General features: G+C 38.3%; 1 protein-coding gene across 1 annotated transcript; it reads right to left on the bottom strand.

Annotated features, from left to right (window-relative positions):
• Nucleotides 1-493: 493 nt before the first annotated feature.
• LOC139708555 (intraflagellar transport protein 46 homolog) lies at nucleotides 494-27,242 on the bottom strand. Its single transcript, XM_071620497.1, has 9 exons — nucleotides 27,192-27,242; nucleotides 19,657-19,765; nucleotides 18,009-18,103; nucleotides 17,495-17,649; nucleotides 14,518-14,686; nucleotides 13,255-13,392; nucleotides 3,911-4,020; nucleotides 1,846-2,059; nucleotides 494-592 (listed from the first exon to the last, which is right to left on the bottom strand). Exons 1-9 carry the CDS (start codon nucleotides 27,222-27,224, stop codon nucleotides 494-496), a joined length of 1,122 nt encoding a protein of 373 aa, XP_071476598.1. The 5' UTR covers nucleotides 27,225-27,242.

The raw sequence follows: 27,242 nt of genomic DNA, 5'->3' as shown, positions 1-27,242 counted from the left end.
CTTGGCAACTACCTTTCAGCTGTTCACTCAGGTCCTGCCCTCAATGCATAAGTCTTATATATTTGTCACAATCTTCCCTCTCCCCCACCCCCCCCCCCCCACCCCCACCAAGAAAACAAACAACAGTATATGGTGAAGCTTTCCATTATTTAATAACATGGATTTCTCAGCTCCAACTTTAAAATTTTGATTCACTGTGAGGATTATTGTTTCTCTTCCTGTTATTGCTACCCTAATCCTTGCACTTGCCAGCAAAGCCAAGCCAAGCCCAGCTCCGCCCAGCCTCGTTGAGCCCCATCAGGCCCTGCCCAGCCCCGTCTAGCCTTGTTGGGCCCCATCAGGCCCTGCCCAGCCCCGTCCAGCCCTAACCTCATAGTAATAATCTATCGGGTTCATCATCCCCAGCCAAGCCCAGCCCAGCTGCAACCAGTCTCGTTGAGCCCCACCCGGCCCCGCCTGGCCTGGCCCCGCCCAGCCCCGCCTAGGTCAGTTCTCATAGTACTAATCTATCGGGTTCATCATCGTCCCCTCCTTCGGCTCCTCGTTTCAATGCGTTGTCCAACTTGTTCTCCTCTGCCAGGCTCTTGAAATGCTGCAGGGGGACAAAAATATATATATTATGTAAATACATGAATGAATGAATGAATGAATAAATGAATGAATGAATGAATGAATGAATGAATGAATGAATGAATGAATGAATGAATAGATGAATGAATGAATGAATAAATAAATGAATGAATGAATAGATGAATGAACAAAGGTGCAATAATAAATGATTAGAATAAACATGTAAAAGAATGAACATTGAAAAGATAAATGAGTGAATGAACGATTAGAGAAAAGAATAAACAAACAAAAACAAACAGATGAAAGCATTGATAAATTAATTAATAACATGAGAAAAGAAAGATAGAAAGAATACAACAAAGAAAGAAAGTAAAATGAGAGAAAGAAAAGAAATTATATGTGAACATTGGGAGTTATTAACAATTTATATTACATAGTCTCTGTAAATATTTGTTGGTCATTGGCCATAAAGCAATCATGTGACTGAATATGCAGCCAGGAGAGATATTGCTATATTGCCTTGTCTATCATTGTAATGCAACACTTGACAATCCTTCAGGAATTATATTTCATCAGCCAAATAATATTTTTGGATCTCACAGGGAAAATATAACTCTTGCGGGGATGTCAAGTGTCATATCACATCTCTTAAGATGAAGTATCCACAGTGTTAAGTGTTATTGATGAGGTAAAATGTCATCCCAAAAGTTGGCAAACATGAATTCATTTTCTAAAGTCAACAGCTTTTGAATATACGACATCTGCACAACATATGGTGGCTCTTGTCTTCATACACTGTGTATTGTTGTTGTTCTGTGAGAGGTAACCAGATTCTTAAACCTATCAATCAACTCCCAGGGAAAAAAAAAAGTGATTGAAAGTATGATCTTGACATCGTCAAATTGGCAACTCTAAATCTATTGCACATCTTTGAGCTGATGACATCCAATAGATTTGTTCAATGTGCGCAAAATCAGAGAGAAAGAATTGTATAGTGGGCAGAGAAATGGGAACATTCATCTTCTAAAAATAAGTTACCAATTTGAGGATCAGTTTTGACTTTGGCGATTACAAAGCTTTTGAAAATTCTGCAACTTAAACAAACAATGGGACGTGAAAAATACACGGCTCAAACAAAAGAAAATTGCAGACTCTACCTAACATGACATTATCAGAAACAGATTTGAACCTATGCCATGAAAGGTAAAGCAGCAAACCACAGCAATCCGGTCCCTTGGACGCAACAATTTATTGGCGCTGGAATGCAATCCTCACCTGCGAGTTCTTGAACTCCGAGTAGAGCGTGAAGAGGACATGTAGCGCCTGGATCTTGCTCTGGTAGATGGGAATGTCGAGCACGGCACAGAGGATCTCCACGTACTGCCCGAGGTCGCAGTCGATGTCCGCCGTCGGGAGGCCCACCGTCTTCAGGAGCTCCTCAAACTCCGGCGGCCACTCCTGCATCAGGTCGTCAATCTCCGGCATGGTTCTTGGGTGGAAGGAGGAAGAAGGGGTCAGAGGTCATGGGTCACAAATTTTTTAAGGTTGCAAGGTGGACTTCAAGCATAGCAAACCCCTTGGAACCAGTGAAGCTTTTTATGTTTGATTGAAATATTATCACACCAGGTTTTAAAAATCAAAACACACAACAGAACTGCAAAAGTCTTGGATTGTAATATTTTCTACCATCTTAAAGGTACTAGCCCACATTTGCAAACCCACGAAAATCAAAACTGCATAAAACAGGTCCAATATGACTTCAAGTACAAGTTATAACAGTAACATACCTCACCTGTTGCTCTTTGTCTATACCATTCGATAAAAGAGAGAAAATCATCGTTTTAAAATCAATTTTCCAACCGGGTCAACCCGACCCAAAATCGAATTACGAGCACGGGCTAGCCACGTACTAACTGCGACCAGCCCCAACGTGCAGCGTTGGGGCTGTGCCGTTTTCGCATTCAGATCGAGGAGTTGTACAAAACGGGTGCCGTTTCGGCGCTATATTTCCTTAATTTTTCAACAAAAACTACTAGGAATACTTACACGGGTCGATTAAACCTAAATGATTAATTTTGGCGACTGTTTGATGCATTTCATTGCTTATGATGCAGAAAATGTTGTCTTATAACACAAATATCTTCAGCTCACCGATGCTCACTGAAACTCACAATCACTTGCACAGGCGCACAGCACGCATGCAGTGCAGTGCATTGAGAGCATGCGTAATGCGTACTAATGGATATAGCAGCAAGTCTCTCCACTGTTGCACTAGGGCAGGCCGCTTATTACTCCTAAAAAAATGTAGAAAATTTTGCAGTTTCTAGATAAATGGGTGAGAAAAACCAAGTCGAAAAGGTAATGTATTAATTGTCACTGTGTTTATGATAGAATTTTAGCCGTGCTTTATTTGTGAAGTCGCCGTGAATGTGGCAGTGATTTTTGCTCCCGCTCAGCTGCGAGGTAGCCGCCAGGACTCCGGGGCTAGCTACTAGTACGTACATGTAACTTACACATGTATCGCACGCAAGTAGTACGTACGTGGACCGGAGCTAGCGAGCGTTATACGCATGCATACGGTGCATTTTCATTTATTTTTATGAAAGTAATGGACTAATTGGAACAAAATTTTGCACAGGTGTTACTGCAATCATACCCAAACTCCATGCTAACTATGAGACCAATTGCTGCAGGTTTACAAATGTGGGCTAGAACCTTTAAAACAAGAAATCACTATGCAGGCAAAAGATAATTCAACACAATATTGGTCTATAACTGCAAAATCATGATCCTGTACACTGGTACTGATTTCCTTTCTTCATCACCTGAACTTTAACAGGCATACACTACGGCCTGAATTCACAAAGGTGGTTTAAACCTACTTAAACCAGGGTTCAAAATTTGTACCACAGTGGTCTAAAATTAGCGTGCAATAGGCATACCTCTGACATGTGCGTATCAATGCGCATTTGCTACTGGACATCTGTTGGCATAGGCAATCTGTCAATTGTATCTTTGCAGAAGAAATTTGCATTAACCATGGTTTAAACCATGGTTTTAATTGTACCACCTTCATGAATTTGGACCTATAAAAAGTGTAGTGTGTAATTTGACCATTGCTTTGTAAAAGGTCATTTTGTCTATTAAACCCTCTGCACATCAAAATTAGAATACACCAAACTGGTGGAGTGTATCCTTAGTGTACCAATGACGAGAATATTTCACTGTAACAATGTGCACAATGCGCATATTCCTTTGGTGTAGTGTATTCTTTATAGAAGTGTAGTAATATTAATATAATTCTTCATCTGCGACCTGTATACTAGAAGAGATTACTTACTTGGTGTAGTGTACAGTTGGTGGTGGTTTTGAACGGTGCAGGTCCCTGATGCTCTCGATCCAATTGTTGATCAGTTTGGGATTCTTGCTGGCATTCTCGATGCTTCTGACCTGCTCAAAATTAGAGAAAATATGTGAAAAATCATACAAAAATATACCTGTCTAAATCTCTCTGGAGAAAAAGATTACCATTACCACCAAACAGTATAGTCTTCCACAGCATCAATGAGAACAGTATTAAAAATATATGTAAAGAAGCCAGAGCTTTTGAAAGAAAATGGAAAATTACATAAATCTGGCATTTCTGAAACATCAATTTGGCAAAACAACAACACTAAAAATGGTAACTAATCAGTCTATCAATCAATCATCAACACCCAAGTTCCTTCTATCAATTGAACCCTATGTTTATGTGTTTGCATCTTTTATTTGAAAATCTTTCAGTGAATTCTTGTCTGCAATCTTTCCAAGAAGTTCTGGTTGAGGTGGGGATTCATGTTTTGAACATTCCCAAGTGAGATAATGAGAAACCTCTTATGAAATATGAAAGAGCATGTAATTTTAAGAAGGATTCAAAGTCTATTTGATGAAAATTGGTTTTCAAATGGCTGAGATATCCAAAAAGTGATAATAATAAAAGGTGACAGGCCACGCCTTTTATTACAAATGTAGGATCTCTTTGTTTCACCTCGTTTTTGGATATCTCAGCCATTTCAAAACCGATTTTCATCGAATAAACTTTTGATGCCCCTTAGAATTGCATGCTCTTTGACATCTCATAGAGTGGTTTCTGAATATCTCACAAAAAGTTAAACGCTAAATCCTCACCTCAACCAGAACTGTTCACACCCTTTTATAACGTGATAAGAATACAGAGTATCACACAAACAGAAGGATAAATGCTTTGATCAGCAAAATCACATGTAAACTAACAAAGTTGTCGAATGTTAAAGTGTCTTAAAATGTTTGTTAGGTTTCTACCAAATACAATTGTACATACAAACTGGGAGAAGGTGATGATGTAATCAGGTTACACCGTATCAACCCAAGTCTTACTTATTGATTTGCTCACACCAACCTGACTAAAATGTATAGCTTCATAGTAGTAGTAGTAAAGGTTTATTGAAAATTCATTTGCAGCCAGATGGCTTATTTGTAGAATTTTGTACATTTCCACTGAGTACATAACATCGAAAATCATCACACAATTCCCACTTTAATCAAAATATAAAATTATGCAGCCATCATACCAATACAGATGAATTGACGCATAATGAACCAAATTTTAAAATGAAATACTGTTTTTAATCGACAGTTCATCAACTGAAACCTCTTCCCTCGTTTAAAAAAAAAAAAAAAAATCAATGCAGATTGTCAGATTATTATAAGACTACGTACAATGATTTGATGCTGAAGGATATTCCTATTGATTTCATGTCATTTTTTGTTCTATCTCAACTGAACTCACACTTTAATCTAAAACAACAGACCTGTTTATATAACAGGCAACATGGTTTCAAAGCACGTCAATTTATCGTTCATGATCATTCACTTTCGCATCTTGACACTTCTGGACAGCGACCAACTGCAACCAACAAAACCGAGGGCAGGTAAACAGACCTGCTTGCATTGTCCTACAGAAACTTTGAGGCGTGACCAAACGGGTTGACATTCAACACCACATTGGCAACCAACTACTTGGCTTTAATGGGCAAGGCTTAATCAAAGGGACATTGAATGATTATAAACTAGAAATGTCGCTTTGGCAACTGGTATGCCTCCACCATAATGCATGATTTTCCCAATAGGTCTAGATAGTACATGTGGACAATGTGTGATTACATTTTCACAAAATTGGCAAAATATTGAAATGACAAGTTTGTCACAAATGTGTTGAATGTTCACCTTCCTTGACCTAGGTTCAATTGGATGAATAGGAGAGCATGTATCTAGGGATTTAAGGACTTTAACTCGACTTTGACCCATTCATACATTTAGGCATTAAGTAATTTTCAAGGTACAGGTGTGGAGAAAAAGTGCAATTTCTGAATTGAATAGTAAATTGTTACCATTTTCATCTGGCCCTTGACCCTAAAATTCATAAGATAATCACTTTCAGGTAGAACATGCATAATATGTAGTATGTTTCAAGATAACTTGAGCCACTTCCGAGATATGGAGAAAAAAGTTAGTTCAGCACTTTCACTTGATCTTTGACCTTTTGACCTTTGAGGCAAAAAAAAGAAGGAAAAAAAAAACTTTCCAGAGAATTTCTATTAGGTTACACATGTATGCATACACCAAGTGTAAAAAAAAAAATAACCCTGCTGGCATTGCACGATAGGAGGGAAATAGTAAAATTTTGAAGTGTTGCACTTGACCTTTGACCACTGACCTTTGACCCCATGAACCCTACATTCTCTAGATAATCACTTCCAGTCAGTATATGTATATACTATGTTCCATGAAGATACCTTGAACAATTTTCCAAGGTATGGAGAAAAAAAAAAAGAAGTTTGAATATTTTTACTTGACCGTTTGACCTTTGACCTCATGACCCAAACTTTCACCAGATAATCTTCATTGGGTAATACATGTATACACTAAGTGTCAAGAAAATATCTTCAGGCATTCAATAGATATGGTGGAAATAGTGAAATTTAATGTATTTGACCCTGACCTTTTGACCTTTGACCTTTGACCTCATGACCCAAACTTTCACCAGAGAATCTTAATTGGGTAATACATGTATACACTAAGTTTCCAGAAAATATCTTCAAGCATTCAATAGATATGGTGGAAATAGTGAAATTTTATGTATTTGACCTTGACCTTTTGACCTTTGACCTTGAGCATGTGCACCCAAAAGTTGATAGGCACAACTTCACCCCCTAATACACATACATGCCAAGTTTCATAAGGATACCTCAACAGGTTTTGATAGTTACCTTGTCCACAAAATTCATTACGGACGGACAGAAGGACGGACGGACGGAAGGACGGACGGACGGACGGACGGACGGACGGACGGACGGACGGACGGACGGACGGACGGACGGACGGACAACCCGAAAACATAATGCCTCCGGCACCACTTCGTGGCGGAGGCATAACAAAAATAGGGCGTGAGAGGATAACAGAAACAGCGTCAGAACATCAAACATCCCAGTACAGCATGACACTGTCACGCCTGAAAAACTTAAGATCTCCCTAGCAACTCTCTGACACAGTAAGTTTTATATGTGTGTAGGCCAAGTCTTTCTGACCACATGTCCTTCTTATAGACACTCCCTCCCCCCCCCCCCACCCTTCCTACATCAAAGTGATACTCGACCCCACATTCAAAGATGGCGACAGTGAAAAAAGAGATTTGAAAAAAAAAAATCAAATGGAAATGAAAACTTGGCATCTCCATGTCAGGTATGCAGAACTTACAGAACTTAAGGACAAGTTCACCCAGATTATATCTGTGAATTGAGTCAACGCAGTGCTCAATATTAGTAGAACACTTCAGTGAAGGTTTTAAAAAATGGATATATCTTAATAAGTTTAAAAGCAATTAAATTTTACAGTTTCAGTGCTGCCTTTAGTAAATGAGAAGACTACTACAGCTCTTGATTTGTACATGGAAAATGGTATAAAGAAAATACATAAAGAGACATTCAACAAAATTTAGTTTCTTGTGAAAAGTAAACATTTCCTTGACATGTTACTGACATACTTGAAGGGTAATATCATCCCCCCCCCTGCTTTTTGAAAGAGGTATAAAGTCGAGTGCCCTTTTATAATGCTCCAAAAGTTGAAAATTCTTAATATCCTTCATATTTTCTCTTTATCGTTCTCCATACAAATTGTCAGTGACGTCTTGTAGTGTTCTCATCCAGTGATGGCCACACCAAAACTTTAAAAATTCATGACATTTCAACAGATTGTCTGATTTCCTAAAACTTCACTGACTTGTTCTGCTGTTAAACACATGTATTGCTGCTTGGTTTCATTCTCTTTTTAGTTTTAAGTGGTTTCACATTTCATCACTAGCAGTGACACCGCCTGTCACCACAATGTAGAACAAAATAGATCAGGTGATTATACCACCACTTCATTCGATCCTCTTCAACTGGTTTCCAGAAAGAGAGAAATCAAAACAAAACCTAACTGGACAAGCGCTCGATGAGCTTACTGTGTACTTCCTCTCAATCATATACACACACATGCTGAAAACGACCTGAGAATATTTTCTATTAATACCTATACGAGGTAGTTTTGCGGGGCAATTGCAGTTGGTATTTTGCTCGGTCGTCGAGGTCAGTGGGCGATATTAGTGCATACGCTCATCCCCCTTCATCAGGGTCTCTCCATTCAGTTTACATGTAAACATTGCTGTCAATCACAAAGAGGAGACATTCGCAAATCTGCGACACACGCATCGCTCACGGAGAGGTTTCGCGATGAAGGGCAAATTCCATTACGTTAGCACATAAAAACGAGGACTGTCGCTGCAACTGTGTGAGTGCGCGGCGTACCTGATTGTGCATGGGGTAGTGTGCAAGCATGTGGGTGTAGTAAGGTTTAAAGAGCGCAGTGGTGTAGGGTTCGACCTGACGCCGAGTGGAATTTGTGACCGGAAGTCGGGAAGTTTACATTGTAATGTAACTGCTCGAAGATGCCTGAAAAGCCTGAAAATGGGTATAATAATATGGACTGTCCTTTCAGGGAATATGATATTTATTGCCCGAGTCAAAGACGAGGGCAATACAATTCTAGTTCGGGCAATAAATGTTGTATCCCCCTCAAGGCAAGTCCATATTACAATGTGTCTCTACTTAGTTTCCTGCTGTGCCTCAATGATAGTGAATCCTTAAAAAAAAAAAATATGCACAAATCCATAACTTAGATGGTGATCCAGATCACTACCAAACTTACAGTTAAATCATCTGTTCATTGTGCCATTATCAACTTCTGTAAATTTCATTCAAATCTGTTCACAACTTTTTGAGTAATTTTGCACACTGACAAAGCAATGCCGCAAAAATATTCAACCTTCTCTGGGGGACAAAGTAACTACTGCATTCTCAATTTTCCAGTGCAAAATTAGTATACTGTATGTACATCTATCACAATATGAGGTGAAGGACACGTGTTGTTGTGTTTGTTTGTTTTTTTCATTTGAAAGGAGGGGATTTAGTACAGGTTTACATGCAGGTTACCGCTACAAATTGTAGTAGATCATAAACTTGTCAAATTTTCATACACATCTGAGCATACATTGTACCATCCTTTTAAACGTGGTCAAATTATTACATTTATGGATCTACACTACACCATTCTCATGGCAACATACCCAAGTGAAAATTAACTACTAGAGTACTGTGCATGTATCTCTCTTTAACTAATTCTTTTCCTCCTGGAAAATCCCCATCATGCTTTGTATCACATTCAGACATGTTCCATCAGCCGTAATAGCTTCAGAATAAACTGATACTGCCAAAAGAACACACTTTTGTCTTTCTTTTTTTTTATAGGATTGTAGTATAAACAGATTCAAAGTAGACAGAATAGTAATAATGTTAAGAGCATTACTTTGAAATTAAAAAAAAAAAAAATCTTTTGATAGTGAAACATTTAGTTGATTTTTTTTTTTTTGGCTTTTTTTGCAATAATACATATACAATGTACCTATGATGGATACAGAATTCTCAAAAACTTCTTTATTGCTAAATTCATATTAAAGCGACCATTAATTTGACAGGAGAAGCTTTAAGTTTCTGTTTCAGCAAAAAAGTTATCTTTCTTTAATTTAACTGTTCTCATGTAGACTGAAAGAAATTAAATAGCGTCACTAAAGTTCTGGCATAAAGGATATGCAGTGAAATGACGAGGTGTCAAATTAAGCCGTTGAGGACGAGTCCCGAGTATACTCGGGCCGGGGTCTATGGGAAATGTGTGTTAAGGCAAAATCAGTCTGTCCTCAACGGGTTAACGAAAGATGATGTTAATTTTAGCAGGCAAAATCCCCTTGGGATTCGATGGCCGAAAGTTATACTGCGAGTTGTGAAACTAGCGAAGCCATACGGGGTGTGTCGGGAGTTGAGGTCAACGAACGAGAAGATGGTACAATGTAATTCATACAGCGTACAGCCTTGTCATACTGGGTGTCATACTATACATACGTATTCTCAAGGAAAATAATGGAAACTGACAAGGAAGCTAGCCTGCAAATTCCAGACAGATATGTGTCGCCATCAAAAAGCAATAACTTGATTGAAAATCCTGAAACTGAGACTGCGTAATGTGACACGATTTCCTAATGATAGTAATCGGATATGCACTTTACCAGTGAAGAACTTAACGCGAAAGTGGTTCAAAGTGCTAATGTCAATGCAAAAAGTTGTGAACAGATTTAATTGAATCTTGCAGGAAAAGCTGATATTGACACAAAGAACAGGTGTGGCAGTGATCCATGAATTCTTATGAATTTTTGAAAGATTTTTTATCTTTTGGCAGACAGGGTCAATGAACTTGGGAATTCAAGCTGCGCACATTTGAGGTTTGCATGTACAGTGTACATGCTCTAAAATGCACGCTCTGCTCGGACGAAGCTTCACGCAGCTGGACGCTGATGTTGTAAGCAAAAGGCATTTATAATATTGGAAAATTGAGCGATTTTCAGCATGCATTAAGTGTGGAAATGATCTGCTTGGCGGAGGTCTGCGCTCTCCCAGTGCTTAAATTGGGTACTGTAGTTATCATTGTGTTGGGAGAACATTGAAATTTGATATCCCAAAATGCCCTTCTTGCTATCATGACAGTCCTACAATACTACATCAGGGATGCTAACCTTGTAAAATAGCACTGTACTGTAGTGCTCTGAGGGCTGAAAAAGCATATTTTTGGTAGAAAAGCAGAATTGTATACGCCATATATGTAGGGAACCTAATTTTTCGCAAATCAGGACTTCCTGACGACCTTGCGAGTGGTTAGATTTGCAATCGTGGAGCATGGTACTGAATGGAAAAAATTTATGCGCGCACGTCTAATTCATATCGAGATCAGAGTCAATATATACACGTTTTTCAATTTGTGAATAGCACCCGACTTGTGAAATTCACGATAATAAAAACCCCACAAAATATTTGGCGTATACAGTATGTTAACCTACATGTATAGTCAACACTGCACACTGGCACTGGTCCGACAGTCCCTGACCAGTAAAAATCACTGTCAAACCAGTAACTTTTTCAGGAATTTACCAATAAAAAATGGAAAAATAGGGTATACTACCTACTGGTCTGACAGACATGTTGGGCAAGTAGAAGAAATGGGTTAGTGTGCAGCCCTGCTACAGTGCAATATGTGCAGTAAATCTACTATAGCACAGATTTTGAAAAACATGATTTTCCATGAAACCTGCAGTAATTTTGGCCAAAACACAAGTAACAGTTTGCACCTCAGCCTTCTGTGCATCTAATTCTAACCTAGTTACCTTGATATTTACTATAAATGCCAACTTGATTACAACTAAAGTGGAATTGCACTTAAAGATGGAAATATAAATATATATGACCACGAGATGACATTGTTTTTTAAGGAAACAGATTTTGTGCTACTTTGCTATTCCTCATGCCTTGTAACTACTTGAAATAACTCAGCAAACAGAGCATCAAATGTCAGCAAACGTGAGCAGGCAAGGCCGTTTTCTGGTACAAGGTTTATGCATTTTAATAGCAATAACACCACATGATGCATAATTTTTTTTTCTTATAAGAAATATTTATACAATTTTTTTCGTGGTGTTGCCATTTTCACGTATTTCGTGCAACCAGAAACTAGCTTGAAAATAAAAAGCATGCATATATTTTAGCTCGCCACACATTCCAGCAGTTGTTGTCTTGATTCCACAGAATTGGAAAACATGCTAAACTCATCTTACCTGGCTGAGCGAAAAAGATAACTCATGCGAAAATATCCACTTCTACAGTATACCACAGTACCCCCATCACAAACAGATCTAGATATTACAACTAGAAATGTCGCCGTAGCGACTGGTATGCCTCCGCCATAATGCATGGTTCTCCTAATAGGTCCATAGTACAATGTCTTGACAATGTGTGATGACAGTTTCACACAAATGGCAAAATATTAAAATGACAGGTTTGCCACAAATGTGCAGAATGTTCACTTTCCTAGAACTAGGTTCAATTGGATTAAAACGTCAGAGTGCAGGTATTTGGGGAACTGATGATTTTTACTTGACTTTTGACCCTTTTATAAGTTTATGCATTGAGTAATTTTCAAGGTAAAGTATAATTTCAGTGTCAAATGATAAAATAGTATTATCTAAACCTGGCCTTTGTTTGACCTTTGACCTCACAGTTCCAAAGAGAATCACTGTTAGGTAGAACATGCATAAATATGTAAGTTTCATAATGATACCTTGAGTTACTTTCGAGATATGGAGGAAAAAGTGCAATTTAACACTTTCACTTGACCTTTGACCTTTTGGCAAGAAACTTCCCACAGAATATATATTGGGTAATACATGCATACATCAAGATAAAAAAAAAAACCTTCAGGCATTGCATAAATATAAGGAAAGTAGTGATATTTTGAGGAGTTGACCTTGACCTTTGACCCCTGACCTTTGACCCATGACCCCCAACTTCCCTAGATAATCACTGCCCATCGGTACATGCATATATACTATTTAAAGTTCCATGAAGATACCTTGAACCATTTGCGAGATATGGAGAAAAACATGAAATTTCAACCTTTTTTTCACAAAATAACCTGTGACCTTTGACCTTTGACCCCGTGACCCTAAAATCCAAACAAAGTATTATCCCAACCGGGATATACTCTCATACCTAATTTGATGTAAAACCACCACACGGTTCTTGAGATATCGACAAAAACAAAACGGGACGGACGTACAGACGTACAGACGGACGGACGGACGGACGGACGACCCGAAAACATAATGCCTCCAGCCACTTCGTTGGCGAAGGCATAAAAAATAAAATACAACAGAGAGGGAAAAAATTAATCCACTCATAGATCTCCCAACCTTTCTGATCAAAAAAATTGGGATGATCTGACTCAAGAGTAGGAAAGAAAGAGTAGTTCTCGTAGGAGTGTGTGGCAAAATTATCAAGAGAAATAGGAAACTCTTTTTGAAAAAAGAGCTGAGAATGGACAATATTCAGATTCTTTCCTCCAAAGTCAGAATGGTTGGGAGGTCTGCCGGACACATCGTCCTGCATGGCCTTTATGGTCATTACAACTGAATCAAATAGAGCAGGTAACTAAAATATAACAAGAGAGGGCGACATTTACCCACACACTAACCTGCATGGCCTTTGTGGTCGTCTGCTTCGAGATGGCCCTCAGCTGGAGGTCAAGCACTGTCGGGTCTGACTGCTTGGCGCAGGGCTCGTCCAGCACGATGAGACCAAGGGAGTCATCTGCGCCGTCCGGACGTGGAATCTACGACGGGAAAGATAAAAAGTCCAAAAGATGTTTACAGCTTCCTTGAAGGTTTTTGCTCACAGAAATGCATCATCAGGTAATGGCATCTACCGTAGAAAGATAAACAAAAAAGAGATGACACAGCATTTGCAAGTTTTGCTTTAAAAAAGAAATTTCTTTTTTTTTCTGAGGAACCCTCCCCCAACCATCAATCTTTTTTTTCTAATACAAATGAAAAAAAAAAAAGATACATAAGTATGTCCTACACCTGTTGCGGAGAATGTTTGAAGCGTGGTTTTATCGTACATTTTGAGCAAAGACCATGATGATAAAAGATAACTTTGATACTGAAGAAAACATCCGAAGATTATGGACATTGCATATATGCTATGAATAAGGTGTAATATGCATGTAGAGTTTCCATTCACAGTGGCAATCTTGATGTGTTACTAAGATTTGGTGTGCAATGATCAACTGAAATTAGAAGAGTACATTGTAGTTCCACAAACCATATTTGAGAACAAAAATGTTCTAAAAATATGGCATTTTCAATATTGCCAATGTAGCTGAAATCAGTATGACACAAACACCATTTGTGAAATTGTTTCTATAAAGAGGTGGTATAGTTTTGGTTGAGATAGGCATTTCAGATTTTGGCTTTTTGTGAGAAAATTAAAAACCCCTTATGAAATATTAAAGAGCATACAATTCTAAGAGGAATGCCAGGTTTATTTGATGAGCATATGTTTTGAAATGGTTGAGATATTCAAAAACAAAGTAAAACCAAGTGGTCCTAACAAGAGGTGGGTCTCACCTCTTATTAGAACCACTGTTTTTAGATCTCAACCCATTTCAAAACCAATTTTCACAAAATAAACTTTTAATACCTCATAGAATTGTATGCTCTTTAAAATTTCATAAGTGGTTTCTGATTGTCTAACAAAAAAAAAGTTGTAAACCTGAAGTCCCATCTCAGCCAAAACGATACCATCCCTATTAAGCAGGAGAATATTCAAAATGAAAACACTGAGAGATGCCATCTTAGCTGAAATCACTGGGACCCAACAGTGCACATGTATTAGCGAAACCAGGATGACGCTTATATTGGATGGTACAAAACCCAGGGCAGTTAAACCATTTTACCTTGATGAAGGCATCGATGTCGCCCACCGCCGGAATGTAGTCGGGAATGAAGGGCTTAAGTTTGTGGTCCAGCTCAATGGACTGCGGTGTGTACCGAGTGATGTACTGAAACAGTTCCTTGATCTCTGATGAGACGGCAAGGTTCTCATACTCCGCTGGATCGTACGCCCTGCATTGTTAGTACGGTATTACAGTGTATCACTTTTACAAGCGTAGACCATCGTAACATCAATCAGTGATAGTGAAGGAGTGACTTAAAACACAATCACACAATCAACTTCTTGTGAGCCACACCTGGCAAAGGGTCCCGAAACTGCACACAACACACTGCATTTCCTGCAAAACAAAAAAGTGCTTGCCAAAATCCAAACCATGAAACAATAGCCATGGTCACACTGACAAAATTTCATGAAGTTTAAGTTCTCGATGTCTTTTGTTCTCAAAATTTTGCCTGTGTGAACTCCCCAAATACTTCTTACAAAACTTCTCACCAAACTTCCCACTCAAACCAAGGAAATTTCCCCAAACCTCCACAAGTTTTCTCAAAGTTTGTGCAGTCTGAACACTCACAAGTGAAACTTTACAAAGTTGGTCATGTGACCAGTCCATCGCCTGTTTGTGGTGGTGTCTCCGAAGCACTCACACGTTGAGATGTGCATGTGTGCATTGTGTACATAACAATCAATAGCTGTCACCCATCACAAACTTTCTACTTTGTTTCGCATGCGCACCAGTGACCCAGTCTTCAAGAGCTAAAATTTTGAAACCTATTAGACCTCTACAAGATAAAAGGCAAATCCAGTCCAAATATAAGTTAGTCTGATAAGAAAGAGTAAAATATTAGTTCAACTGTATAATCTTGATTGAAATCGGATGTAAACTAAGGAAGCTAAAATGACATTTTGAAGTTTCGCTATTTTTTCGGGAAACAGTTCTTGAATGGTCAATATGAATCTGCAAATTATGGCAAAGTGAGCATGTCATTCCCTCACAACTTGTCACATAGTTTGTACATAAAATTGTAGGCTCAAATCCTTGTATATCTATTAAAAACCTGATCACTACTCTAAAGTTACTCATACAGGAATAATATCATGTTTCAGACTTCAATGACAAAAACATTTAATTTTCTTCATTCTTTTGTACACAATCAATGGAAAATTTTGAGGTTATGACATGGTCAGCTCACTCATTTCCATATATTCATATCCACTGTACAAGAACTGTTTTGCAGAAATTAGCAATATTTCAAAATGTTATAACTTCCTTATTTTTCAATTGATTTCAGTCAAATTTTAACCGTTGAACTCATAAGGTTTTATTCTTTTTTTATCAGACTAACTTAATACTGTATATTTCAGGTACATTTCCCCTTTAAAGAGCCTGTACTATTTAAAGGGGATTCATGGAGTGGGACAGCTAGCCTGGTCAATGGGATATACTGTAGAAGCGGAAATTTTCGCGGTGTTGAAATTTTCGCGCATTTCGCGCAATCAGAAACTAGCGCGAAAATAAAAGCACGCGAATATTTCTGCTTGCCGTATGTTCGTGTAGTTGATGTCTAGATACCGCGGAATTAAAAACACACGAAACTCTTCTTATCGGGCCGAGCGCAAAAAATTAGTCGCGCGAAAATAAAACGAGGACGGCATTTGAAAATTTCCTGTACAACGAATTGCGTTCAGCTTTTTCACTGATCTCCGTGTAAAGTACACACTCAGACACAGAGTCTCGACTGGAGCCAACCGTTACTGATTTAGATATTAATGCTTAATATTAAATGCATGTACAATTTGTATTTGCTGACTGGTGGTATTTGTCATTCTCATATATACCCCGGTGAGCAGCGAATGAATCGGGCCACCCGTGAAACCCCATGCTACGGGTCTTTAATTTCGACTGGGAATTTATCTTGGAGAAGAACAAGAAATAAAGTACAGCTTCCCAATGTGAAACACATCTCCTGAGATTAGAAGCATTGAATGAATTATTGTGTGTACTCAGATGGCAAAATTATCCCGTCATATATAAAAAAAAATCAGACAACATTCTTCCTATTCCATCAGCTACAAAACAAAATTCTGAACAATAAGCCATAGTGGTCAGAGAAGAAGCATAATTTTATCAGAGTGCATCAGTAGAATTCCCCAACACTGCATTTCAGAAAAACTCGACCCTTTAAAGCAGTCTTCCATCAATACCTAAGATTCACAGTCCTCAGCCCTTTTTCTGGTTGTCATTTCTTTTTCTTTCTGTTTTTTTTTTCACACTGTGCTATTTCTATGCGAAAGAACTACCTTTCTTCTGTACTTTAGTAGTGATCATATGACACTTACAATGTGTACATCAATCTTCAATGTTCCAATGACAATGGATGACAAGTTTAAAGGAAGAAAAGGAGAAAAGAAAATTTTGAAATTGCCACAGTGAGAGCAATGCAAGGTGAGCTGTCATTATCTTACTTTAACACTCTGAAGTCTATCTTCTCTTAGCTTCTTTATCTTTTTAACTCATTTAAACACATAACCTCACAGTAGCCTCATTAAGAAAAAAAAAAATCAAAATTTAGCAAGTAAAGATACTTTTAGAAGTAGAAAAACTTAAAAAGAAAATGCTAACAAACAATGACTACTCTCTATAACAATGACAACTTCATCGCTCTAAAAATCAACTAAATTTTGTTTGAGTGTGGGTTCACTACAGTCCCAAAGAATACAGCAAACATGAACAAACAGGCTATTGAACAGCTTGAATATGATCGAGCAGCTACAAACTCAGGAAGAAACAGTAGGTGCCTAGTGACAATGGGTTCTAAGCCACAGATATTCAACCAGTGAAGGATACAAAAGGCTGTCTTAAATGACAATATCCCTCCCCCCCCCCAAAAAAAAAAAAAGGAAACAGAACTCTATAGGTACAGCTTCATGTACATGACTACAAGTACTCTGTAATGTTTTCTCCCCTGTGGTGAGCTTACCCTTCTAGCCTGGTACCAACATTGTCGTCATCGTCCTCCTCTTCTTCCGACGATCCTGTCTCGTCGTCGTCGTCATCGTCATCGTCGTCATCATCATCGTCCTCAGATCCTTCTGGCCGTTGAAGAGCTTGCTGGGGCATACTCTGTGAGATGGGCTGTCGTGGCACCCCAACCAAAATGGGAAAAAAAAAAGGAGAAAAAAGTATCCCACTATTAGTAAATCACAATTTTCTAAAAAGTACAGTGGTCAAGACAAACCAAAAGGCAATGTCAATGGGATCAACTGTACTATTTTGTCATGAATATTAAAAAAAACCAAAAAACAAAAACAAAAACAAAAACAAAAAAACTTTCCAAATGGTAAATGTTAAGACTGGGCAATAAGCAGTCTTCAATCTTGATCACAAAGCATTTTCTGTTCTTCACTTTATTTGCTTGCATCTTGAAATTTTTGTCTTTCAAACTCTACATCAGAGGGGAAATTGAAAACAAACAAACAAACCAACAAACCAACCTTGGTCTCCATGGGTCCTGTCTCAAAGTCTTCATCACTTTGGTCTGCCATTGCAGAGGGGCTGCCTCGGGCACCACCCAGATGACTATTTGGACCTGAGGCAAACAAAAGCCAAACAGAAAAAGCCAATGAAAGCTTAACGACAAAAATGTGCTGTATCACAGGTGTAATACCTCCAACGGCCCCATCCCAGCATGTACTGGTTGCTACCACTGGCTGCGAACATGATACTACTGTATACCCTGTTATTTTCGCGAGGGTTTTATTTTCGCAAATTTCGCAAGCTTCTGGCTGATCGCGAAATTAAAGACACACAAAAATATTACCCCGTCATACCTTATGTGCAAATTGATGACAAAATGCATCCAACGCTGGCCGGACTGGAACGCGGCTGTTGAATCGGCCAGCACGTACACATACTATATCATTAGTACTAGTACATATGCTACGGTGCGACCGATTGTGGAAGTGCAGTACGATGTTAAATGTGCATTAAAATGTGCAATCTCCGTGCTACGTTACCCTACGCGAACGAACACCGGCTCGACGTGGTTGGGTACACGGGTGAGGCCCAGGGATGCATGTAGCCTGACCAGACGCCGTGTGCACAGGGTCGTGCAGACGCCATGCGCAGCTAGGTGTAGCTAGCGCGACACTTGTGTACAGTGACAGGGCCGTGTATATAGGATGCATGTAAATCTTTCGCTAGCGCTAGCGCAGCTCTGAAACTTTGTCGTCTATTTGTTGCAACATTTGGTAGGTACTGAGTACTTGTGAATGCCGTAATTGTTTCATTTTATAAATCTTCTACTGTGTCGTTTCTATTTTCATGTTTGGGAAGTCACAATGCAAATGGAAAAACGTTACAAGTACGTTGGCAAGTGTTTGAACATGTTTCTCGGGCTTGGCAGTAGACCCTCCTACTACTATCAATCGCGAATTTAACAACACACGAAAATGCCACTGATACCGTGATTCGCGAAAATATCTGTACGCGAAAATATTGGCATATACAGTATTCTCTCAAAAGGAATTTCAACTCAGTGTTCAAGATGACTTCAGAAGAAGAGTAAAGCTGTCACTGTCGTTGCTGAGTGGTTTAAAGGACCATACGTACATCAAAGACCGCATTCTTCTATGCAAGTATACAAATGTAGTGCGGTTCTCGTCCCAGTCCCACAGTAGTGCCTTTCGACAAGGCACTTTATCCTCAGAGCCAAGTCTTTTGGAGGAGACATACAGCTGTCTATCCTGTGTGTAGGAGAGCTATACCCTATCCACATATAAGAACCCACCTCCCTCATAAAGAGCAGGGTGAAATACCGGTAGAGTGGTCGAACACACACAAAAAGCAGCTGACACCTGCAATAACCTTCAGGATTAAAAGGAGACAGATTACCTACAGTGTAGGTAGCCTCAAGAAAAAGAACAAGGAATGGCAAAGGTACAGTGTTTCTTGAAGTTAAGTGACTGTGTGCTGCCATATTAAAAAAAAAATGTTAACATTTACAGTCAAAAGTACAAACAAGGTCGCAATATTGTCATATTACAATACTGACTCCCGTAGGTTTGTGTACACGTATGTGAGATTGTGAAAAGCTACAGAAACTTGGGGAGGCTGTGTCACCACTATCCCTTTACACCCTACCTGGTAGGAGACCTGGCTGCCTGGGACTCGGGGTGTAGACTGAGGCAACTTCTTCGGCGTCGGGCACCTCTACCGATTCATCATATAGCTGGTTACTCACAAGTTTAGTCTGAAGATGCAGAAAAAAGAAAATTGCATTACAAATCATCATCATCATCACCATCAATATCATCATCATTAGTAGCATTATTAATCAACTTCTTTCCGTAAGAAGCTTAAATTTGAAAAAAAAAACAAAAACAAAAACAAAAAAACATCTTTAAACAGAAGTGAATTAAGCAAAGCATTTTTTCAAGTTGACTCTGGAGAATACTCTACACTTGGGTACTTTGTACTTTTGTAAAACGGTCAGCCACTCTGATGAATTGTCATGGTAAGCTGACATCTATCAAAGCTCCCAAACGGTGGGATGAGAGCGGCAATTTCCCCTTGGTGGGTTGTTGTTTGTTTGTTTTCTCTCACTCTTGTAGTCAACAAGTTGTCAAGAGAGGGATGGAGAGAGAGAAAAAACAAGGAAAAGTAGAAATTACGCGGTGCGTAAAATATGTCCCCGCCGGAAGTAGCATTTAGTAGCAAAATGTACAATATCGGTAAAAAATCAAGGTCAAAGGTCAAAGAAGTCAAAGGTCAAAATTCTGTGTAGAAGTTTTGAAGCCCTCACCTAGTGCCATCACAAAAAGCAAACGGAATCGAAATTGGGTTAGAAATGGCAAAGGAGTAGCATTTTGTAGCCAATGTACAATATAGGTCAAAAATCAAGGTCAAAGGTCAAAGAAGTCAAAGGTCAAAATTCTGTGTAGAAGTTTTGAAGCCCTCACCTAGTGCCATCACAAAAAGCAAACGGAATCGAAATCGGGTTAGAAATGGCGAAGGAGTAGCATTTTGTAGCCAATGTACAATACAGGTCAAAAATCAAGGTCAAAGGTCAAAAAAGTCAAAGGTCAAAATTCTGTGTAGAAGTTTTGAAGCCCTGACCTAGTGCCATCACATAAAGAAAACGGAATGGAAATCGGGTTAGAAATGGCAAAGGAGGAGCATTTTGTAGCCAATGTACAATATAGGTCAAAAATCAAGGTCAAAGGTCAAAGAAGTCAAGGGTCAAAATTCTGTGTAGAAGTTTTGAAGCCCTCACCTACAGACTGTAGTGCCATCACATAAAGCAAACGGAAATGAAATTGGGTTAGAAATGGCAAAGGAGTAGCATTTTGTAGCAAAATGTACAATGCAGGTCAAAAATCAAGGTCAAAGGTCAAAGAAGTCAAAGGTCAAAATTCTGTGTAGAAGTTTTGAAGCCCTCACCTAGTGCCATCACATAAAGCAAACGGAATCGAAATCGGGTTAGAAATGGCGAAGGAGTAGCATTTTGTAGCCAATGTACAATATAGGTCAAAAATCAAGGTCAAAGGTCAAAGAAGTCAAAGGTCAAAATTCTGTGTAGAAGTTTTGAAGCCCTCACCTAGTGCCATCACATAAAGCAAACGGAATCGAAATCGGGTTAGAAATGGCGAAGGAGTAGCATTTTGAAGCAAAATGTACAATATAGGTCAAAGGTCAAGGTCAAAGGTCACAACTGAAATTCTGTGTAGAAGTTTCAAAGCTCCCATGTAGTGCTATCATATAAAGCAAACAGAATCAAAATTGGCTCATAAATGACAGAGAAGTAGCAAATTGAACATTTTGATCACACACGGACGCACAGACAGACAGACGGACGGACGGACAGACAGACGGACACACGGACACACACACGTACGGAGCCCGTTTCATAGTCCCCTGCTCGAACTCGTTCGGTGGGGACAAAAAAGAATACAAACTTACAACCCGTCAAGGGGAAGTAGCTACGATTATCCCATAGTTTTCAGGAGTGATACAGCAGCCAGCATACCCAGACTGCAGAAAATTCATTATATTTGTACAATGTAATTGCTGTCTCCTTTCAGCAGAACATGCCCTTACACCATATCATCAGAACAGGGTCATACTTAAGCATACACACATTAATTCTATTAATTATTCTAGTATTCTGGTAAAACAGGCAACAGAAATTATTATTTTTTTTTTTTTTTTTTTTTTATTGGAAGAGGTACCAAAGACCTCTTGACACTGCATCACAATTTTGTATAGTTGACAATTACATTGTGTACCCTAAATTTTATGCAGAAAATTTGCAACCACCAAGAGGACCCGGTTTGCGGCAGGGGGGTCCAGTTTGCAGCACCCCACACAAAAATGTCCCCTGATTTCTTCAAACATTACAATTTTGCAAAAACCAAATATTTTTTGATGGTCCAACTAGTTTTCAGCTTAATGTTAGAACACTTTATTTGGATTCATTATCTCGATCCTTCATGATTTCATAGTTTTTCAAGATCGCATGTATTTCATCAATTTCCACCCATTTTGACATGTAAAATAGCGCTATGTGTGTAAATCCCATAGGGGTGCGGCAAACTGGACCCATCCCCAACATTTTGGTCACTGTTGCAATCCTCAAAACTGACAAAGAAAATGAATTTTAGAATATTTCACACAGTTACACGAGGAATCCGTACCATGCCAGGCCTCTATTCATAGTAAGATTTTGTATAAAGATACAAACAAGGGATGATGGTGGTTGCCTAGCAACAGAACAAAATCTTACCGTTTTGTTAAGAAAGTCATACTTTTTTAAAAACAACGTGACACAGACGGTTTAAATTAGAATTATGAAGGCCATCATCCAAGTTATAGTATTTCATGATTCTGGTATCAAAAGAAAGCTCTTCAGTTGCTCTTCAAATAAAACAATTTAGAAAAAAAAAAAACCCTCAAATACTTTTGAAGATATGGTTAGATATTCCTAGGGGTGCCGCAAACTGGACCCCTGCAGCAAACTGGTGCCCCGACTCTACACAGTGCCAGTCACAGATGTTCTATATTTCTAATTTGTGGCAAATGGAAATTAGGTATATTTACATTTCCTGCAACTGATGTGAACACATGCACTTTTATTCAGTTTAAAACACCATGAACACAGTCTGGAAAGAGTTCCTTATGTCCCCCCCCCCCCCCCCCCCCACTAAATTACGATATTTTATTTACTAGAACTAACATAGCATTCATAAACTAAATAAAGGTTATGCCATTGGGAAGACTTCCTTTTGAGACATGGGTCAATCCATGTCAAATCATCCAGTGCTTGTCACCCGACCCCCTCCGATTTTCTTTAAAATCGCACCAAATGTTCCCCAAAGTGTCTGACGGAAAATCCCAAAATATTTTGCCCCAAGGTCGATTGGTTGCTAAGATACAGCCTCACATAGCAACCAGTGCGCATTCAGAAAAATTAGTTAAAAGAAAATTAGGCATTTTTGATTGATTGTGGTGGCATGGATATTTATGCAAAAGTGTTCATTTTCTGGAAATTAAGAGAACTTTATAGTCTTTGCAAGAAAAACTTACTGTGACGCGAAATTGACTTTTCGTCAACATGCACAAGGTCACCGAAAATGGTGTTAAATGTTAATTTCCAAAATTTTGATGCCAATTTAGAGGCTAATATCTTCCACATTTCATCACCTTAAGTTCTAAAATATTATGCTGTTGAAGGCTTTGACTTGCTCAGTAATTTTGAAAAAAATCTACGCATTCATGCCCACCGTTTTTATGGAGAGCGCCCTCAAAGTTGACAAAGATGAAAAATGTGCCGAATTCAAGGTCACGGATCACCCTTCGTCCCACCTGGGAATGGCACCAATTTTTGTGTATTGATAGACATTTACCTATCATCTTGGGTTACCAAAGAAATTTTGCTCCCGAAATGTTCAATGGCAAATTTACCCTACCGAAAATGGTCGTAAACGGCCAAATTCCCATGTAATATCACATATTGGGTTTAGAGGACATTTCAAATGTCAACACTTTCAAGATGAAAAGGCCTAGCCCTGTGATATTTGCAGTAGGGATAGTCTGTTATACATATTTTAGTAATATATACCACAAAACACTTTCATTACATAATAATGACCTTGAAATCTAATCCAAATTTTGATAAAAACAATAAATTGCTCCATTTTCCTCATTGCACTGCATACAATACTATGTAATACGTGTTTTGTAACATTCTTCACAGAGCAATATTTCAAGAATTATGAAAACTGACAGCCTACCACATTAAGGTTCTAAAGTATTTGTGCTCTTCTTTCAGATTTTGTGTCAATTTGATCATGAATGTTATACCCTTGACCTTGAAGTGCTTCTAAAAATAGCTGTAAATTTGTTAACTACAAACCTACACACATACCGGTAACAGGTGTATTATGGCATGCTATACTTGTGATTCTTTCACAAACACAAAAGCTTTTTACGGTGTAAATGTATATCCTGGAATTAATCTATACATGCTTGCAAGATATGTTACAATTAATTACTTTGTTCTGACAATGACCCTCAATTTCAATCAAAAAGGGGACAGTAATATTTTGTGATTTTGTGTGCATTTCCTATGGAAAACAGTGCTTTGTGGTGAAACTCATAAAAACTTGACCATTTTTACTATCTATCACTTTGATTGATTAATTCTATTGTAGTTATGTTAGAAAAGTGGGCTGTGACAATTTCAAAAAAAGAAACCAAACATGGTTATGATGTAGAAAATAGAAAAACAAAGAAATACATAAGAAATTCCAAAAACAAGAAAATACATAAGAATTGAAATGATTTCGGAAGTTTTCATAAGGTACAGAACAAATCCCCCCAAAAAAGAAGACTTTCAGTCCTTTTAATGTGTGTTTCACAGGCTAGAATAAGAGTCTTATTATGTTGGGCGCAATGTCCATAATTATCAACTATTAATCACGTACTTAAATACAGGTCCTTATGGTGAGGAATAGGCATTTCTCATGATTTTGAAGGTCATAAATCGAGGGTCATTATCAGAACAAAGTAATTGATTGTAACATATCTTGCAAGCATGTATAGATTAATTCCAGTATATAAATTTACACCATAAAAAGCTTTTGTTTGTGAAAGAAGCACAAGCGTAGCATGCCATAATACACCTGTCACGTAGTTACCAAATTTACAGCTATTTTTAGAAGCACTTCAAGGTCAAGGGTATAGCATTCATGATCAAATTGACACAAGATCTGAAAGAAGAGCACAAATACTTTAGAACCTTAATGTGGTAGGCTGTCAGCTTTCATAATTCTTGAAATATTGCTCTGTGAAAAGTGTTACAAAACATGTATTACATAATATTGTATGCAGTGCAATGAGGAAAATGGAGCAATTTATTGTTTTTATCAAAATTTGGATTAAATTTCAAGGTCATTATTATGTAATGAAAGTGTTTTGTGGTATATACTACTAAAATATGTATAACAGACTATCCCTACTGCAAATATCACAGGGCTAGGCCTTTTTATCTTGAAAGCCTGGACATTTGAAATGTCCTCTAAACCCAATATGTGATATTACATGGGAATTTGGCCATTTACGACCATTTTCGGTAGGGCAAATTTGCCATTGAACATTTCGGGAGCAAAATTTCTTTGGTAACCCAAGATAATATACAGTGTAGGTAAATGTCTATCAATACACAAAAATTGGTGCCATTCCTAGGTGGGACGAAAGGTGATCCGTGACCTTGAATTTGGCACATTTTTCATTTTTGTCAACTTTGAGGGCGCTCTCCGTAAAAACGGTGGGCATGAATGCGCCGATTTTTTTTAAAAATTACTGAGTAAGTCAAAGCCTTCAATAGCATGATATTTTGGAACCTAAGATGATGAAATGTGGAAGATATTAGCCTCTAAATATGCATCAAAATTTTGGAAATTAACATTTAACACCATTTTCGGTGACCTTGTGCATGTTAACGAAAAGTCAATTTTGCGTCACAATCAGTTTTTCTTGCAAAGACTATAAAGTTCTCTCAATTTCCTGAAAATGAACACTTTTGCATAAATATCCATGCCACCACAATCAATCAAAAATGCCTAATTTTCTTTTAACTAATTTTTCTGAATGCGCACCGGTTGCTATGTGAGGCTGTATCTTAGCAACCAATTGACCTTGGGGCAAAATATTTTGGGATTTTACGTCAGACACTTTGGGGAACATTTGGTGCGATTTTAAAGAAAATCGGAGAGGGTCGGGTGACAACTTTTCTGAAAATTGGATGATTTGACATGGATTGACCCACATATCAACCTTTAACAGTTATTTCTTAGTTTATTATTAGTAAAAAAAAAAAAGTAATTTATTTATTTTGTGCAAATCAAGGGGGGGGGGGACATAGGGAACTCTTTCCCACAGTCTCTATATTCGTTACTGACGTTATTGTCGTTATTTCAGATTTAGGGTCTAACAAGTTTTATTCATATCTTAAAGGACAAGTTCACCTTCATAAACATAAGGATTGAGAGAATGTAGCAATATTAGGAGAACACATCATTGAAAGTTTGAGGAAAATCGGACAATCCGTTCAAAAGTTATGAATTTTTGAAGTTTTTGTGCAGTAACCGCTGGATGAGAAGACTACTGCAGTGTGTGAAAAACTTAGATGTCACTTGCGTACAACAATATAAGGAAAATATAAAGAGAATTTCACAAAATTTCATCTTATGAAAAAAGTACACATTCCCCCGACTCGTTACCGACAAATGTTATGGGTAATATTATTCCCCCTGCCTTTAGAAAGAGGCAAGTCAAGTGCTCATTTATTATGCGAAAAAAGTGAAAATATGTTGAATTTTCTTTATATTTTCTTAATACTGTTGTACGCATATGACTCACAAGCTGTAGTAGTCTCCTCAGCCAGCGGTTCCAACACAAAAATTTTAAAAATTCATAACTTTTGCATCGATTGTCCAATTTTCCTCAAACTTTCACTGATGTGTTCTACTAATTTTGTTGCATTCTCTCAATCCTTATGTTTATGAAGGTGAACTTGTCCTTTAACGTTTCATAGACAGAACACAAAGAGACTTTGGTAATCACGGTAATTTAAAGTTATTTTTGCAAGAATACATATTAAACTTGCAACTTGGAATTTATACATATCATAATTATTAAGAAACTTCTAACAATATTTACATGTTAGATCTTTGAAGTCAATTCACATCGCGCCGCCATCGCTTGCTGGAAAGAAATGTTGTTCACACCGAGTTGTAGCAACGTAAACGCTACCGCAGCGAAAAACTGACCCAGCAAATGCCATTACTATAAATGAGAAGTTTTTCGCGGAATTACACATACTTGTCGGTCAAGAAGAAGAAGAAGAAGGCGTAACTATGGCTATGCCCGGTGCGTGCGGTACCCCTAGCCTATCTATGGCAGCCGGGGCTCCATCCCCATTCGCATCGCCGAGCTGACCGTACAGTGCGGGCGTGTAGAGTCAGGCAGAGTTAACCTGAAACCACTCACCGCTTCACGCTTCCACACCTCCGTACGGATATTTCTTAGAATTTTGCAGCCGTCTCCATCATAAAGTGATTAAGTAATAATCTTATTTCCTGTATCTAAAGAATGAAACGGATAAAATGAGAACTTACTCCTGGCTTTTCGTCTTCAGAATCATCCGCCATCGGAGCAACCGGGCTCCA

Source organism: Diadema antillarum, unplaced genomic scaffold, assembly GCF_040938485.1.
Source record: "Diadema antillarum isolate AM-2024a unplaced genomic scaffold, OU_Dant_1.0 seq00001348_RagTag, whole genome shotgun sequence".
NCBI classification, from domain to species: domain Eukaryota; kingdom Metazoa; phylum Echinodermata; class Echinoidea; order Diadematoida; family Diadematidae; genus Diadema; species Diadema antillarum.
The sequence above is the reverse complement of the archived record's forward strand: the minus strand, read 5'-3'. Positions and strand labels throughout refer to the sequence as shown.

Coding starts and splice junctions, on each gene's coding strand:
- LOC139708555 (XM_071620497.1), bottom strand. CDS start 27,224: ATGGCGGATGATTCTGAAGACGAAAAGCCAGGA. Junction 18,104..19,656: donor GCAGCCAGGTCTCCTACCAG/GTAGGGTGTAAA, acceptor TGTTTGCCTCAG/GTCCAAATAGTCATCTGGGT. Junction 593..1,845: donor CGGAGTTCAAGAACTCGCAG/GTGAGGATTGCA, acceptor GTCCCCCTGCAG/CATTTCAAGAGCCTGGCAGA.